The sequence below is a fragment of the Rhinoderma darwinii genome, chromosome 8, assembly GCF_050947455.1.
Source record: "Rhinoderma darwinii isolate aRhiDar2 chromosome 8, aRhiDar2.hap1, whole genome shotgun sequence".
Lineage (NCBI taxonomy): Eukaryota > Metazoa > Chordata > Amphibia > Anura > Rhinodermatidae > Rhinoderma > Rhinoderma darwinii.
This window is the reverse complement of record NC_134694.1, coordinates 1,587,832-1,605,369: the sequence shown is the minus strand read 5'-3', so window position 1 is coordinate 1,605,369 and position 17,538 is coordinate 1,587,832. Positions and strand designations below refer to the sequence as shown.

Here is a 17,538-nt window from a genome sequence, read left to right as displayed (position 1 = left end):
CTTGTTATATAATGAGGTCTCATGTGGACCCATCTGTGTCCTGGTCAGATAAGGAACCACATGAAATGGTTGGTTGTGCAGTTGGAGTGATACTGCTGAGGGCACCCCAGGCTTTAACGCTGGCCGCTTGTCCTGTGGCTGGTACTAGTCGCTGACTAAACATTTTCTTTGCCAGTGGTAGTCACAGCCGTGAGGCCTTCAGTTACTGCCACCCTTGATGTATTACATGCATTTCTTGTCGTTGCGTTACGTGTTGTCTCACCATCTTGTCTCTTCTTTGGCAGGTCCATATTCTGCAGCTTCCATTAATTCTACTGAAGAAAATCAGTGGAGCGTTTCCAGTTGGAAGAAAAGAAAATGCAGCCGCCTCCTCAAGATGGTCCTCCAGGGTCGGGGGGACCTCCTCGCATGGGAATGACCACTACCCCGTACTGGCTCAAGAGAACACCTACACCTTCATCAATGGCACCCCCTTCAGTGCAACCTGTCACAAACCCTTTTGCTTTTGGCAGAATGACGCCCCAGAATGTGGCACCAACAACTGCACCAAAGGCTAACGTTATGGCAATGCCAAGTCCATCCCAGTCGTCGTACCACCAGCCTGTTGCTCTCAACTCCTCTCTCGGTGATGAAGCTCAAGCGTCCTTACCGGGGTCTTCATCTCAACCCCTGGCAGCCGGGGCCTCGTATAGTAACGTTTCTGCTCCATCAGTACAGGGTGGGTATTATACCAATAACATGGCTTCACCACCTGTCGGACAACTAACACTTGGTCACCCTGCTGGATCGTCCTTGCAGAACATGGCGACTGGACTTGAGAATGCCTATGCCACTGTTCCAGGCAGGTCGCTGAGCAGGCAAAGCGTTAATATGGAAGTGAATAGTAGCAGTAGTTTTGCACCTCCGTTACAGTCTCATCCTCCCTCCACATCTCCGCAAACCACTGCACCTTGGTCATCCACCCCGGCTGCTCCACCTCCCTCCACGCAGCATGTCCCTGCCACCCCTCACCCAGCATACAGTGCTCCCTATTACTCCCCTCCATATTTAGAAGTCTCTCACCTGCCTCCTCAAACCAGTGATCCGGGCTATTTTTCAGCACCACAAAGGACTCCGCCGGTTACTTTCCCTCCTGGAGGTGGATCAGGTCAAGTCCAGCAGCACAGCGTGCCACCGTTCAGCAACGTCATGCCCATGGACTACATGCAAAACCGGAATCCCGACCTCAACAGTTGGTATAGTCCGCCGTATCCAGAACCGCTCAGGCAAGGTCCACTGCCGAACCCCAACACCACACAGACCGGAGCTCCGTTTTCTGCACCAGATAACCGGCCACAGACTGAACCTGCAAGACCTTTGGGCCAAGACTTTTGTGACACGGATTCTGGCACAATATCCATGTTCTTTAAAGGTGATGAAGCTGAAAATGTGGAGATCCCGTCCAGAGACCAGCAGCACGTGCCTAGGAAGCAATCTGTGGATACCGCCTACCACCAGGGGAACCAACCGCATCCATTTCTGCCCCCGCCAGGTGTGCTCGATGTCACGTCACCTTTGTCCTTAAATCCTACCGCTCCTAATGCACCGTCAACTTCATTAACCCAAAGTGCCAGTGGTTTTCAAGATCTTCATGTCCCATGGAAAGCCGATAACACCGAGAATCAACCTGCAGAGGCCAAAGCGGCCTCCGAGCTGCCGTACGATAATGTGGAGAATATAGAAGTGCTCCCCAATGAGCCTCCTAATAACAGTCTGTTTTCTGCAGGAGTCAATCCCGAGGCCTTCAGATATGGACCTGTTCTCGGTTCCACTCTACCCCAGAATACAGTCAGCCACCCCGAGAGAGGTCCAAACCCGGGGGCTCCTGAAGCGTTGCCTCGTCCCGTTCGATCCGACAGCGTGTCTTCTAATTACAGTAACTTGAGTCATAGAAGTTTACCCATCGCAGCCAGACCCCACGAGCTGGAGCCGACCTTCATTCAGAAGGAGAGTGGGAGACTTGAGAGCGAGAACCCCACTCGTTTCTTTAAGCAGATTGATTCCTCTCCGTTGGTGAGAGACGTCCTTGCACACAGCGCGACACAGAACACCTACCACGGAAATCTGTCCCAGACACCAACACCGAGTCCACCAAAACCTACCGGGATCTTTCAAGCAAGTGTCAACAGTTCCTTTGAACCGGTCCGTTCTCATGTCGGCGTCAAAGCTACAGAAACGGACCAGTCCAAAGTCGCTGATGATGTCGGCGAGAATCTGAAGCTGCCACCAACCTCTTCCCACAACGCAGGGCAGGCGGCTTCCCCTGGAAATCTGGAACAACCTCCTGATAATCTGGAAACCATTTTTTCGGGCAAATCGAATGCTGAAATTTGTGCAGTAATCAGCGGACACCATTATCCCGGAGGATCCAGCCTGGATAACGTATCGTTACTGCTAGAAAAGCGTCCGTCCTCGAGGGCTCACGGGTCAAATAAGAAGTGTGAGAGTCCGGCTACCACCCTGTGGGCCCAAGGAGAGCTGCCCAATTTTGGAGGCAATGTCCTTCTAGCCCCTGCAGCTCCTGCTCTTTATGTCCCTCCAAAACCTCAAACTGAAGTCATTCAACCTCCGGAAGATGGGTCATTGGAGGCACAACATGGCGGACCGGACCTGGGCCAGTTGTCGGCTTCACCTGAGGAGCACATTTCTTCTGAAAACCTGGAGAACCCTCCAAAGATTGGAGACGATGAACATCCCCCATCCCAGGCGAGTTCCGGTTATGCCAGTTTATTATCTTCTCCGCCTACAGAAACCTTACAGAATCAGCCCGTTTTGATTGCTCAACCCAGTAAAAGCTATAATTTAGCGCAACCTATTAATTTTTCTCTTTCTTTACCCAATCAAATAAAGAACATTAATTCTGCAAAAGACCCCTCCTCCGCTGATCAGCCGCTTCCTTCCAGCTTTGCTGCGGATCAGAGCGCTTCAGTCCCTCTCGTCCAGCTTGGACCTCCTCCTAAACTGCCCTCCGCCTCTAATCTCCCTAACAAATTACCAGCCGTCAGCGAATCTTTCTCCAATCATCACCCGAACGTGGTCGTTCCTTCATCCTCTAGTCAAATTCCTCTTAATTTAGTGACTGAAAGTCAGAAAACTGTTAAGACTGAAATCATAGCCGGCGAGTTTACAAGTAAGTCTGTGCCCCCCAGTTTACCTGTGGGTAACGGAGCCGGAATGTATGTTCCATCAGTCGGTGGTGGCGCCAGTTTAGAGAATGCAGGTGCGCTAGATTTCACCGTTCCACGTGTGCCGGCCAATCACAATGCAAATGGATGGGCATCGGTACCGAATAGGCATCCAACAGGGGGTCCCCTCTATACCAGTCAGTCGGCAGTGGTCCCAAATTTCCAGCCTGTACCTGATAGTAACAAACAGGTTTTTTACCAGCAGGTTACTAAAGACGTTCAATTGCAACCTACAGTCGAGACTTCACACCCCGGACCAGGGGCTCCTCATGAATACATGACTCCTGTGTCCCAGCCATCCGCACCTCCCGTGCAGATCATCTCAGGGGCTAATAATGCTGCTTACCCCCAACCAACAGAAGCTCGTGTACCGAGTGTGCAGAACATCGCAGCCCCTCTATATAGTGGGATGGCAGAGCCAGGGGCTAAACACGGCCATCCTGAGCACCCGCCATATCCCAGTCAACCTGCCGCTAGCACATCTGCACCCGTCAACCCCATCCACCCTGCTGGATACCCAGAACCTCCGGGACCACCCGCATCTCAAACCCCTCAGCAAGCAGATCCGTATTATTACTACAGAGGTTATGGAGCATACCCCTCCGCTTACCAGCAGCCGTACCCACCGGTGGACCCCCGAACTTCTCAACTATACTACCAGGTAAAATCTGCAATGTCCGGGCACTTCAGGGGGAGGTTTAATAAATTGGAATAAAATGATGGTGTGGGTGTTTTGCTATATAATCCTGGTTAAAATGTTCCGGTCCCCTATACGGGGAAAAGACGTTCAGCCTGTGAGTGAACAAGGGGTTAATGACGGGAGCTTTTGATGCCGTGTAAATCACTGACCTGTCGTAAGTTTTTCTAGAGGCCGTCATCGCCACGTAACGCCACTTATATAGGGATCGCGTTGTTGCTCTTGTCTAATAATAGAGAACAATGGATAAATACAAAATTTAAAAAAAACACCCCTCAGGGTACGAGCAGACACGGCGTAAACACTGCGCAATTTCCGCAACTGATTAATTCCGGAAAATCCGCAGCGTATTACAGGAGCGGCAGCGTGGGTGATTACAACAAATCTCGTCCCCACACCGTGGGAAAAAAACGCTTATACATTTTTTCAGCTGCGGCTTGTCACTTAATGCGCGGAATCGCTGCTCTTCTGTTGCGGGTTTTCCCATTGAATTCCGTGTGTTGCGATATTTGAGTCACAGCGATTCTGCCGCAAAAATCGCAAGTAAGAAAAAATAAAGTTATACTTACCCAGAGTTCCCTGCTTCTTCTCCTGTCCGGCCTCCTGGGTTGACGTTTCATCCCATTTGACTCCTGCAGCCAATCACAGGCTGCGGCAGTCACATGACCTGCAACGTCATTGCAGGAGGCCGTACTGCGCGCCGAGAAGAGGGGGTAAGTATGAACTTTTTTGGGCGTTTTTTTCCAGCGGAAATTCATCACAATGTTGTGCGATTTTTATTATTTCATTCTTTTTTCCAGACCGCATTCCTTGCGGTGTTCAGGGCGGATACGCCCGGAGTACTGTGTGTGTTCCTACCCTAAACGTGATCTTCACAGTCTTGCTGTTGTCTGATCTGATCTCCTTTCTTCGTGAAGGACTCCTATGGAGCGTACGACCCTGCGTACAGACAGTACAGTAACCCCGGCAAGTACCAGGAGCCTGAACGACCCAGCTCGCGGTCCAGCCACTGCTCGGATCGACCATCTTCAAGGTTTGTCACACGACCGCAGACTTTTCTTACTAGAATTTGCCTGCAATTTCATTTTATTCTTAAAGGGGTCGTCCTGGCACAATCCGCTGATGACATCTCCACAGTATAGGTCATCCATATATGATCGGTGGTGTCCGACACCCAGACTCCGCACCAATCTGCCCCTCTTGGTGCCCGATGTTATGCACCGTCTGCAGTATCGGAAGCAGATGCACAGCGGCCGTGCTGCAGGTCCGCTCCTATTCACAGGACTGCAACTCGGCCGCTGTTTCGTGACCGGAGCCTCTGCTACCGGCATGGACGTGCGGTGCCTGGCGGCAGCTGGAGCGTCTGATCGGTGCGGGGTCTGAGTGTCGGACCCTCACCGATCTTATACTGATGACCTATCCGTGACCGTGACTCTGACGTTTTCCAACCTGAAACAAGTTGTAATGAATTGGCCGCCTGTCCTGTAAAGTCATTTTCCATATTACAGTATATGAAGGTAATTCAATGGTCTCAGAATAGAACCCCCTCCCTTTATTATCCTCACGTGCCGGCGTTATACAGACGGCCTGTTGATTTAAAGAGGCTGGCACCAGATTTTGCAACCCCTATCTGCTATTGCCTGTGATCGGCGCTGCAATGTAGATTACAGGAACGTTTTTATTTTTAAAAAACAAGAATTTTTGGCCAAGTTATGACCATTTTTGTAGTTATGCAAATGAGGCGTGCAAAAGTCCAAGTGGGTGTGTTTAAAAGTAAAAGTCCAAGTGGGTGTGTTTAAAAGTAAAAGTCCAAGTGGGTGTGTATTATGTGTGTACATCGGGGCGTGTTTAATACTTTCACTAGCTGGGCGCTCTGATGAGAAGTAACATCCTCTTCTCTTCAGAACGCCCAGCTTGTGACAGTGCAGATCTGTGACGTCACTCACAGGTCCTGCATCGTGACGGCCACATCGGCACCAGAGGCTACAGATTATTCTGCAGCAGCATCAGCGTTTGCAGGTAAGATCGACTTACCTGCAAACGCTGATGCTGCTGCAGAATCAACTGTAGCCTCTGGTGCCGATGTGGCCGTCACGATGCAGGACCTGTGAGTGACGTCACAGATCTGCACTGTCACAAGCTGGGCGTTCTGAAGAGAAGAGGATGTTACTTCTCTTCAGAGCGCCCAGCTAGTAAAAGTATTAAACACGCCCCGATGTACGCACATAATACACGCCCACTTGGACTTTTACTTTTAAACACACCCACTTGGACTTTTGCAAGCCTCATTTGCATAACTACAAAAATGGTCATAACTTGGCCAAAAATTCTCGTTTTTTAAAAATAAAAACGTTCCTGTAATCTACATTGCAGCGCCGATCACAGGCAATAGCAGATAGGGGTTGCAAAATCTGGTGACAGAGCCTCTTTAAGTCGACTGAAGCAAATTATTAAATAGCAGCCTCTGGATGTAAACAAAAAAAAAATGGTTCCAGTCACTGACAGCATTTAGAGGTCTTGAAAGTTGTGAGACTATAAAAGGTAAAGAATATTAGAAGGTTGCAGGATTTCCCAGTCTACAATGATTGACTTGACGTCTGTCTCTTCCTTTCTACATACAATAACCGCGGTTTCTCTCCGTTTTTTAGGCAGGGCTACAACGCTCCGGCCAATTACTACGATTATTACCAAAACCAGTATGAATACGGGGGTGAGTGATCCCGTTTATAGATGCCAGGAAGTGACTGAACTACAACTATTCATTCACCTTTGTTTTTCAGACCCTACTAGGTGGGATCGGTATCCAGGAGCCTATGACCCCGGATACAGGGACCCCCGCAGCAATTACTGGAACTACGTGTACGGCAGCCGAGAGGACGCCTATAACCGGAAGGTTCCCTATGCGTACACCAGCAGGTAAGTGGCACTTAAAGAGAACCTGTCACCTGCCCAGACATGGGCAGCATGTAATGGGCAGCGCTGTACAAACCTAGTCTCACTCTAAAAAAAAAAATTCCGATCTTCCTCCGTTATATTTGGCGCCCGATATTTAAATAACCCCCTGGACTGTCAATGGGGCATGTAACATCGCTGTGACACTGTCCAATCAGCTACAGACTGCGTCATAGCAACAGCTGGAGAGAGGAGAGCGTGTGCGCGCGCAGCTCCGCCGCCACCACGGAACAGAAGAGGAGGAGGAGAAGGTGAATTCTTCTGTTCCATGGCGGCTGGAGCATCTTCGGCATCGGAGCTGTGCACGCATGCATGCGAGCTCGCGCACCCTCGCTCACTCTGCCAAGAGTTTGACAGTGAGAGCGTGCGTGCCCGCACAGCTCCGAGACACGCGCTCTACTCTCTCCAGCTCTTGCTGTGGCGCTATCCATAGCTGATTGGACAGTGTCACAGCGAGGTTACACGCCCTACTGACAGTTCAGGGGGTCATTAAAATATCGGGCGCCAAATATAACGGCACCGATACCTAAATACCGGAGAAAGATAGTTTATAGTGAGACCGGGTTTGTACATTTTTGCCCATTAGATGCTGCACATGTCTGGGCAGGTGATGTGAGAATGTGGACGCCACGAGGTTCTGCAGCAGTTAATGAAGAACTCTTTAACCCCCGAATAGATATGACGTGTATGAGGATCGCTGGCAGTATGACCCCCGTTATGTTGGCGGTTTTGATGATGAGCCGGACGCTCGGAGGGATCTTATAAAGGACGACTTTGATCGGCGCAGTGTGCACAGCGAACACTCAGCCCGCAGCGTACACAGCGAGCGCAGCAGTCACAGCCGCCGGAGCAGCTTCAGTTCTCACTCGCAGCAGGTGCGTTCCTTTTGAATACGTCTCTTCCCTGCGCTGGTGGAGCAGAATGACTGGTAAATATTTATTGTGACCGTGTTTTACTCTCTGCAGAGCCAGGTCTACAAAAGCGAACAGGACCTAACGGCTAATGCCTATGGCGGCCAAATGCCCAACCCCCCATTGGAGGATTACTCCTACAGCTTGTATCCTAATGACTACAACACCCAGCAGTCACTGGAGAGCTATCAGTATGGTTTCCCGGCCAACAACGTGTGGCAGCCGGTGGAGCCAGGTGAGCGCCCCGACCTCTGAAAGAACGTTTTGCTGAGCGTTCGTCTATAAACTTGAGGTGATTCGATAAACTTAGAATTATTTACTGACACCAAGCGTCAGGGGCTGCACCCCAATATTGTGGCGTCCCTAAATACAGAAGTAAATCAAAAAATACGTTTAGGTCGCTTGTAAACGTAGCGGGCGTGTGGCGGGAGCGCGCCTAATAATCGCTCAGCAAAACGGTTTGGATGAGAGATCCCGGCGGTGCGGGCGGTGGATGACGCAGGGCCCAACATGCTTATAATAGGAATTAACCCTTGTTTGTCTGTAGTTCCTTCTAGGTCAATGACTCCAGAGAAGTTTGGCTGCCCCCATGTTTGCGCCAGGTTTGGTCCCGGTGGACATTTAATTAAAGTGCTGCCCAACTTACCTTCCGACGGGCAGCCGACATTAGTCGAGATCCACAATATGGAGGTGAGACGTCTTAGCGAGTGTAACTTCTGCCCTTTCAATGTCTCCTAGAATATTCATTAAATCGATAAATGCCATCTGAACAGTAACCTAAAGAAAAGAAAAGGTTTGTCCGTCATATATAAAAAAAAAAATGTTTTAATCCCCCCCCCAGATTATTTTGCAGAACAGCCCAGAACAGGAGCAGATGAGAAGTTTTCCTGGCCCCCTGGTCAAGTAAGAATCGTCTCCTCGTCACATCTTTGTCTGTTTTATTGTGCCGATCCTCGCAGGGCGGCGGGGTAAATCGGGGGCTTCATGAAGACGATCCCTTTGTAAAAAGAATCCGGCGCGGCTATTGGCTGATGCCTGCCGATCCGGCTTCTCTGTTATCTCTGGAGGAAGTAGAACCAGCCAACTATTAACCCTGTAATGCATTGGCACGCCAGGTCTGCTAGTGTGGAAGTCGCTATTCCAGAAAGTCTCTCCTTTCTGGCACTTAGAGGGGGGCTCAGTGCGGACCCCCCTCTATCATGCCAGTTTCCCTAATAGGTCGTATGGACAGCGGCTCTTGTCGTGAGATGTCCCTTGTTCATAGAAGAAACTTGGCCCAAATAACCCATTGTGACCATCTAGTTTTTGCCCGGCCGTAATCTGGGCCGTCTTATCTCACATTATGATATATATATATCTGTGTGTTTATCATGAGGGGAAGATAAACTATAGAAGTGACTGACAGGCCGGCCGCGTGCTCCGGTGAGGGCCGCGTGCTCCGGTGAGGGCCGCGTGCTCCGGTGAGGGCCGCGTGCTCCGGTGAGGGCCGCGTGCTCCGGTGAGGGCCGCGTGCTCCGGTGAGGGCCGCGTGCTCCGGTGAGGGCCGCGTGCTCCGGTGAGGGCCGCGTGCTCCGGTGACGGCCCTGTGCATTATTTGTCGCTGTGTGGTTGTGTCTGGAGATTTTCCCGGCTCACGCTTCTTGTCTATTATCTGCAGAGATGAAACTCACAAAGTCGACGTCATCAATTTTGCACAAAATAAAGCCAAAGAGTGTTCACAAAATGGGAACTTGTTAGACCAGGAGTCGGCGCGTCTTCTGTGGGACTTCATCGTTCTCCTGTGCAGGCAGAATGGGGTGAGTAGTTGTGAAATGACGCTGCACCAGGGTGGTATTCAGTGATACATTGTGTATAGATGCGCGCCGTGGGCTTTGTGTTTTACCTACGTACAGTGGAGAAAGGGGTGCAGTTTTCTGCCGCTGCTGGATGATGTGCTCCCCTATATAGAGATGAAAGCTCTGTATTGTGTGTGATGAATGCTGCACATCCCAACATGCCCCGAAGCCAAGTGCCCCCTTAACAAGAGCCTTTGCTGTAGTAATGGGGGGATTTTTGCTCTGTATAGTATGAGGACTGCGGCTCTCGGTGTAGTAAGACTCGACCTGCTGCACAACTGACAAAAGTGTGAAATATAATTATAAGGGTCTGTTCACACCGTGGTCCTTGCCACGTATTCATGAAATCACGGCGGCACAAAACACAATTTGCCCGCGGCGTGTGAATAGACTCCTAAGGGGAGTTTTCAGACACTTTTTCCCACTCCTGTTCTGTAGATAATCTTTTGCCCAGTGTTTTGCAGCTGCTCCTCCTTCCCACCTCCTATGGACTATACGGCTGTGTTCACACGTTGCGGTAATGTGCTGCGCATGTGATAATAGGCCACGCGTGTTTCATCTGCTGCTTGTTGTAGAGCTACTTTCGGTTTTGCCATGCGGTTTTTGTCCATGTGGCACACTACTGCAAGGTGTGAACACTGCCTAATACACATGTCCAGCTGGGGGGGATTAGTTGTGTTTATTCTCACTTGTGTATTTGTGGGTCCCATCATCTTTGGGGGGGCAGTTCCTGCTGCTTATTATCTCTGTTCTGTTTCTTGAAGACCGTCGTAGGGACAGACCTCGCAGAGTTACTCCTCCAGGACCACAGAACAGTCTGGCTCCCAGGGAAGTCGCCAAATGAGGCCAATCTGATTGATTTCAACAACGATCCTCTGGAGCAGGAGGAAGAGTCCGGGGCGTCTCAGCTTTCCTTCCTCACAGATATGTTACCAAACTCCGGGGTTGTCCTGGAGAAGGAGACAGAGAGATTCCGGGAGATGCTGCTCTTTGGACGTAAAAAGGTTAATAATGATGGCTCCTGCGTGTGAATGACGGCTCCTGCGTATGAATGACGGCTCCTGTAGGTGAATGACGGCTCCTGTAGGTGAATGGCGGCTCCTGTGGGTGAATGGCGGCTCCAGTGGGTGAATGGCGGCTCCTGTGGGTGAATGGCGGCTCCTGTGGGGGAATGGCGGCTCCTGTGGGGGAATGGCGGCTCCTGTGGGGGAATGGCGGCTCCTGTGGGGGAATGGCGGCTCCTGTGGGGGAATGGCGGCTCCTGTGGGGGAATGGCGGCTCCTGTGGGGGAGTGGCGGCTCCTGTGGGGGAGTGGCGGCTCCTGTGGGGGAGTGGCGGCTCCTGTGGGGGAGTGGCGGCTCCTGTGGGGGAGTGGCGGCTCCTGTGGGGGAGTGGCGGCTCCTGTGGGGGAGTGGCGGCTCCTGTGGGGGAGTGGCGGCTCCTGTGGGGGAGTGGCGGCTCCTGTGGGGGAGTGGCGGCTCCTGTGGGGGAGTGGCGGCTCCTGTGGGGGAGTGGCGGCTCCTGTGCGATGTCTCCAGTGCAGTTTCCGTTCTCCCCGTTGCAGCGTCCTGCGTGCAGTTTCCGTTCTCCCCGTTGCAGCGTCCTGCGTGCAGTTTTCCGTTCTCCCCGTTGCAGCGTCCTGCGTGCAGTTTTCCGTTCTCCCCGTTGCAGCGTCCTGCGTGCAGTTTTCCGTTCTCCCCGTTGCAGCGTCCTGCGTGCAGTTTTCCGTTCTCCCCGTTGCAGCGTCCTGCGTGCAGTTTCTCGCGACATTTGATTCTCTCACTTTGTGAATATTTCATGTGTGTATCGGAGTGACGGTGGGTCGGCAGCACGGCTCTGAATTTCTACGTCTCTTATTTCGCAGGATGCGCTGGAGTCTGCTATGAAGCACGGTCTCTGGGGCCACGCTCTGCTGCTCGCTAGTAAGATGGATAGCCGCACGCACGCCCGAGTAATGACCAGGTAACGTGCGCTAATAACTTGTATGGCTATTAATGTGATATACGTTCCCCGCTACGTTGCACTTCTGTCTGATGGAGAATTGCGCACTTGGGATTATCGGTTCATAGAAAACAATTCAAATCTGGTCCATACAATGATGTTCTGAATGAATCCGTTTCTTGAATTTTTTTAATGTTCGTTACATTTACATTTCACATATTTTCGACCCAGTGAACGTTGCTGAAGCTTTTTACGTCACTGCTTTGCGTGGCCTGATTTGTAATGCTACCGTTCCTCTACACTATGGACCTGACAAAATCTGTGCGGCGGTTTTTAATTCACATTTTTGTTCCTTCCCGATAATCGATCATTCCTGTTTTCCCTGTATATATGCATTTTCAAATTGGTAATCTGTCTTGATAAATAAAATGGATTATCAGCTCCGAGGTATCTGGTTACATTCTGTCCATAGAAGTCTATGGATAGGGGAGGGGGAGGGAGCTGCTGGAGTGAGACAGAGACAACAGACGCTTTGCAGCTTCTAGTACGTGTTGTGTAACCCCAGATAGAGGAGCAGGGTCTCTTCTCTGTGCTGTGTATGGGAGAGATGATGGCAGTCAGTCTTCATCCCTACAGGAGCGCAGCTCAGAGAAGCCTGAACATTCGAGCAAACAGAGGGGAAACTGGTGACAAATGACAAGTCCTGTATGGTCAGAAATAGTGTTATTCCTCATGTACACACATGACCACTTCTGAGTTTTAACCTGAAATGACACACTTTAATCCTAACCCTCAGCGATGGAAAATGAGCATCTGCTCTTAATAAGCGTGTAGTAGTCGTCTTCAGTTAGTCCGGGTAGGTGTCAGTTTGCGCCAGTTTACCACCACCATGAGTATACAGTAAACGCGGCTCGGTGGTGAGTTTTGAGTAATAAACGCCCCAGGTGCAGCTGGTAAATGTACAGCACTGTAATGTCTGTGTTTTGTCCCTACTAATATAGGTTTGCCAACAGTCTCCCAATTAATGATCCTCTGCAGACGGTCTATCAGCTCCTGTCTGGGAGGATGCCGGCGGCCGCCACGGTGAGTGCCCGTGTGTTGGTTGCTTGGGAATAATCTTCTGTATATTATAATTGTCTATATCTCGGTCTGCTGTATCGGTTGAATCTTACGTATTCACTTACTTACTCTGGGATCTTACTTGAAGTTCTGAAATGCTTGTTGCAGTGCTGCGGAGACGAGAAATGGGGTGACTGGCGACCACATCTGGCCATGGTGCTGTCTAATCTGACTAATAATGTCGATGTACCAACCCGGACCATTGTGACGATGGGAGACACTCTCGGTGAGTCCAGTTATATGATGGCCGCTCTGCAGATATGACTACATTTACTGCGCTCCTGGGAGAAGGCGCTGCGGGGGGAATGACGTTTCAGAAAATGCTTTACCACTTTCTTCTGACCTCTCTCTCAGCGTCCCGGGGGCTCTTAGAAGCCGCTCATTTCTGCTATTTGATGGCTCAAGTCGGTTTTGGCGTCTTCACCAAGAAAACAACCAAGGTGGTTCTCATCGGCGCCAACCACAGGTGAGATGGCGCTGAAATACTGCAAACTATTGTCCACTGTTGTCAGCCATTCTAGGTCTTGCATTTTCCGGCATGTGGTACGCATAAAATTCCCAGTTATTTCTCCATAATGGCGGCTATCTGCACGTGTGCGCTTTTGTTTTTCGGCCACACTCACGCCCTTAAGGAGGCTGTCACCACATTAGAAGTGCCCCGTCCCCTACATGATGTGATCGGCGCTATAATGTAGGTCACAGCAGTGTTTTTTATTTAGAAAAACGATCTATTTTTACCACGTTAGGAGCGTTTTTAGCTTTATGCTAATTAGTTTAATGCCCAACTGGGCGTGTTTTTACTATCGACCAAGTGGGCGTTGTACAGAGGAGTGTATGACGCTGACCAATCAGTGACCAATCAGCGTCATGCACTTCTCTCCATTCATTTACTCCGCGCATAGTGGCACTGGGTTATTTACTATGTGCTGTCTTATACTGAAATATTAACGTTACTGAAGTGTTTAGACCGTGAATAGACATTCCTTCCAGCCAGGACGCGATGTCTATTCACAATCCCAACACTTCAGTAACGTTTCTGTGGTACTTACAGCCAGATCTCGTGAGATTACGCTTGCTCTGCTGTAACTACCACAGAAACGTTACCTAAGTGTCGGGATTGTGAATAGACATCGCGTCCTGGCTGGAAGGAATGTCTATTCACGGTCTAAACACTTCAGTAACGTTAACATGTAAGTATAAGACAGCACATAGTGATCTAGCAGTGTCACTATGCGCTGAGTAAATGAATGGAGAGAAGTGTATGACGCTGATTGTTCACTGATTGATCACTGATTGGTCAGCCTCATACACTCCCCTGTACAACGCCCACTTGGTCTAAAGTAAAAACACGCCCAGTTGGGCATTAAGAAAGTCATTAGCATAAATCTAAAATAGGTCATAATGTGGTAAAAATAGATCGTTTTTCTAAATAAAAAGCATGACTGTCACCTACATTACAGCGCCGATCACATTATGTAGGAGACAGGGCACTTATAATGTGGTGACAGAGCCTCTTTATTACTAGGACCACTGTTATCTACATTACAGCGCCGATCACATCATGTACAATATAGGCCACTTATAATGTGGTGACAGCCTCTTTATTACTAGGACCACTGTTCTCTACATTACAGCGCCGATCACATCATGTACAATATGACACTTCTAATGTGGTGACAGAGCCTCTTTATTACTAGGACCACTGTTATCTACATTACAGCGCCGATCACATCATGTACAATATAGGCCACTTATAATGTGGTGACAGAGCCTCTATTACTAGGACCACTGTTCTCTACATTACAGCGCCGATCACATCATGCACAAGAAAGGCCACTTATACTGTGGTGACAGAGCCTCTTTATTACTAGGACCACTGTTCTCTACATTACAGCGCCGATCACATCATGTACAATATAGGCCACTTATAATGTGGTGACAGCCTCTTTATTACTAGGACCACTGTTCTCTACATTACAGCGCCGATCACATCATGTACAATATAGGCCACTTATAATGTGGTGACAGCCTCTTTATTACTAGGACCACTGTTCTCTACATTACAGCGCTGATCACAGTATGTAGGAGACAGGGCACTTATAATGTGGTGACAGACTCTTTTAGGCCTGTAATTGTTACTGGCCGCAAATACGTATCCGTAGTCCTTTATAGTGATCAGCCTCTATGGCACGCTGTCCGCAAATACGGTTTGCAGTTAATCCATATATACAGATCTGCAAAAAAAAAACACGGAGGAATCTTGGGTAATCTCCTGCCGCCGCATAGTAACACTTCCGTAATTAGACGTCTACGGGTGCACATCGTTATTACGGAAGCGCACCTGGACTTCTATGTTGACTCTATGCCGTAATTATGGATAAGCATAGGACATGTTCTATATTTTACTGATCACTTCTACAGAACGGACGCCTGTCGTAGCCTATAGAAATGTATAGGTCTGTAATTACGGATGAAGTCTTTGGTCGTATGCATGGGGGCTTCATTGGTGTCAGCGAGACGCCGACTGCGTTAAATTGAAGTTTTGTAAGTTTTTATAGATTTCATTCTGTCTGCGCGACTTGCTATTCGCTCGGCGGTGACGTCTGGCGCGTGTTCAGATCACTCTGTAATGTGGCGGCGGATGATCTACATTATACATCGGGTTGATGTTTAGCAGCCGCGTTCCTTATCCCTGTACCCAGGCTGAGCGCCATTTATAGGGACTGTGACGTGTCCTGAGAATGGCCGTCAGTGCGTAGAGACGGATTTACTTGTTTTGTTTTTTCTTTTCTTAGTTTGCCTTTTGCGAAGTTCGCCTCTAATGAAGCCATCCAGAGGACAGAGGCCTACGAATATGCCCAGTCACTGGGGGTGCAGACCATCTCCCTCCCTAATATACAGGTGAGATGCTCTGCAGGTAGAGGGGATCACCCAGTTCTGTTATGAGCTCAGTCACCACGTTCCCTTCTTCTCTTTCAGATTTTTAAGTTCATCTATGCCTGTCGCTTGGCTGAATACGGCCTCTCAGCCCAGGCTTTCCATTACTGTGAAGTCATCTCCAAGACCATCATCAAGCATCCCTCCTACTACTCCCCCGTGCTGGTCGGCCAGCTGCTCGAGGTGAATCTGAGACGTGACCCTCGTCTGCTCCTGGGTATCCTCTCTAGACAACATTCGCTTTCGTTTAAAGGGGTATTCCGATGAGCGACCAGTGTGGCGTGTATATAGGATATGGCGTCGTTGTCTGATAGGTGGGGGAGGGTCATACCTCTGGATCCCCTCTTATTGGGAAGAGATGGGGAAGGGGAGATTTTGGATGCGCATCTGCACTACTCTCTCGGTTGTAGTCTATGGCAGGTCTTGAAACGGATTAGCGAGCGTTCGTACAGCGAAGAGTAAACAATCTATGATGTGGTCGTGTAATCTTATGTATGATGAAAAGCTCAGCAACTGGGTAATAGACCTTGTTAGTTTAAGAACAAACCTAATACTTCTCACAGCTGATGGTCTGTTACAATGTATTCAGTCTGGGCTCTTGGTTTTCCTGCACTAAAACATTGTAACAAACTATCAGGGCAGGAGAGATTTATGCTGCAGCTTTTATGCTTGGTTCGTGAAGGAAAAGGTTGAACAATTGAAACCCAAGGGGAGAGATTTAACACAACTAGTGCAAAGGAAAAAGCAGCAGCTGCTCACAGCAACCAATCAGATCGGTTTCTTTCATTCACAAATGGACTTCTAAATATTGAGCGCTGGATTCTGATTGGCTGCCTTGGGCATTTGCTCCATTTTTCCTTTGCATATTAAAAAGCCGCAAAACTTCATCATTTTATGTCTATGCAGCCGTGAGCTTTGGGACCGCAGGGTCCTGTCCTTGACACGAGCACCCCCCCCCCCCCTCTCCCCGTTGTAATGAGGTTGTTAACCCTCTGGATGTTAATGTTGTTTTTCAGGTGTCATCACATTTGAGGTTTTTTGATCCTCAGTTGAAGGAGAGGCCGGAGCAGGAATTATTTGTGGAGCCTCCGTGGCTTCTTAGACTCCGCCACCTGGACATGCAGATGAAGGTACAAAGTGCTGACCGGTTTTTCATGTTTTTGGCCGAGGTTGCATGACATGGATAGGTAATAATTTTTCTCTCGTTCTGTTACACCACCATTAGCAGGGAGCCGTGGCATACAACACTGGCAGGACCACACCACAGCAGTACGCCTGCAGCACACCGAGCTCCGAGCCAGACCACGTCATCCAGTCCGATGGCATCACCGCCACACACGACGTACAAGCCGCTACAGATAATCCATTGCTGACAAACTTCCTCCCCAACGTGGCGCCCACCCAGGGGCTTCAGCTGGCACTGCCAGGTAAGAGCACAGACCATAACCCTGTTCTGTATTGTAGTCAACGGTTCAGAAATCTTCCATCGATGGCCCCACTGTTCTTCATTAACGTTGGCCCTAGTTATCCTGGCGGGGACTGATGGATTTGGGCTCCCAATAAACAGACGGTTTATATACGTGACTCCATACTGGGCTCACTATGGGAATATCCTCTGATCACAGGGTTTGGATTTAGCTCTTTGATGCTGCGATAGTTTCTCGCATGTGGTGGAATATATCTGATGTCATTAGACGGTGACTCATTGATGATTTCTTGGCTCTACCGGCTCTTGAGGTCTTGCGGTTGCTTACATCCCAGTGTATAGTGACAGCAGCGTGACCTCTGTGGGGGTCCCCTCCCCCGTGGTGTCAGGACACGGCTGGAGGACCTGACAGGAGTTCCCATCGCTGGCTGGATGTGCTGTGACGTGCGGCTGGGAGGTGACGGACAAGGTTGGATGTGTTCTGCGTTCATGTAGT

At 49.7% G+C, this 17,538-nt stretch overlaps 1 protein-coding gene across 2 annotated transcripts in view; it reads left to right on the top strand.

The window, feature by feature from the left end:
• The window catches only part of SEC16A (SEC16 homolog A, endoplasmic reticulum export factor), a 32,886-nt gene that overhangs the window by 3,515 nt on the left and 11,833 nt on the right, over positions 1 to 17,538 (top strand). For both annotated transcript variants that reach the window (XM_075834620.1, XM_075834619.1), the window contains exons 2-19: positions 285 to 3,885; positions 4,839 to 4,954; positions 6,570 to 6,631; positions 6,702 to 6,837; positions 7,550 to 7,748; positions 7,839 to 8,019; positions 8,332 to 8,474; positions 8,626 to 8,687; positions 9,442 to 9,580; positions 10,384 to 10,623; positions 11,484 to 11,581; positions 12,562 to 12,643; positions 12,788 to 12,905; positions 13,034 to 13,145; positions 15,475 to 15,580; positions 15,659 to 15,799; positions 16,633 to 16,746; positions 16,842 to 17,043. In XM_075834620.1, coding sequence (XP_075690735.1) covers positions 358 to 3,885; positions 4,839 to 4,954; positions 6,570 to 6,631; positions 6,702 to 6,837; positions 7,550 to 7,748; positions 7,839 to 8,019; positions 8,332 to 8,474; positions 8,626 to 8,687; positions 9,442 to 9,580; positions 10,384 to 10,623; positions 11,484 to 11,581; positions 12,562 to 12,643; positions 12,788 to 12,905; positions 13,034 to 13,145; positions 15,475 to 15,580; positions 15,659 to 15,799; positions 16,633 to 16,746; positions 16,842 to 17,043 — 5,779 coding nt within the window. In that variant the 5' untranslated portion in view covers positions 285 to 357. The remainder of the gene's footprint in view (positions 1 to 284; positions 3,886 to 4,838; positions 4,955 to 6,569; positions 6,632 to 6,701; positions 6,838 to 7,549; positions 7,749 to 7,838; positions 8,020 to 8,331; positions 8,475 to 8,625; positions 8,688 to 9,441; positions 9,581 to 10,383; positions 10,624 to 11,483; positions 11,582 to 12,561; positions 12,644 to 12,787; positions 12,906 to 13,033; positions 13,146 to 15,474; positions 15,581 to 15,658; positions 15,800 to 16,632; positions 16,747 to 16,841; positions 17,044 to 17,538) is intronic.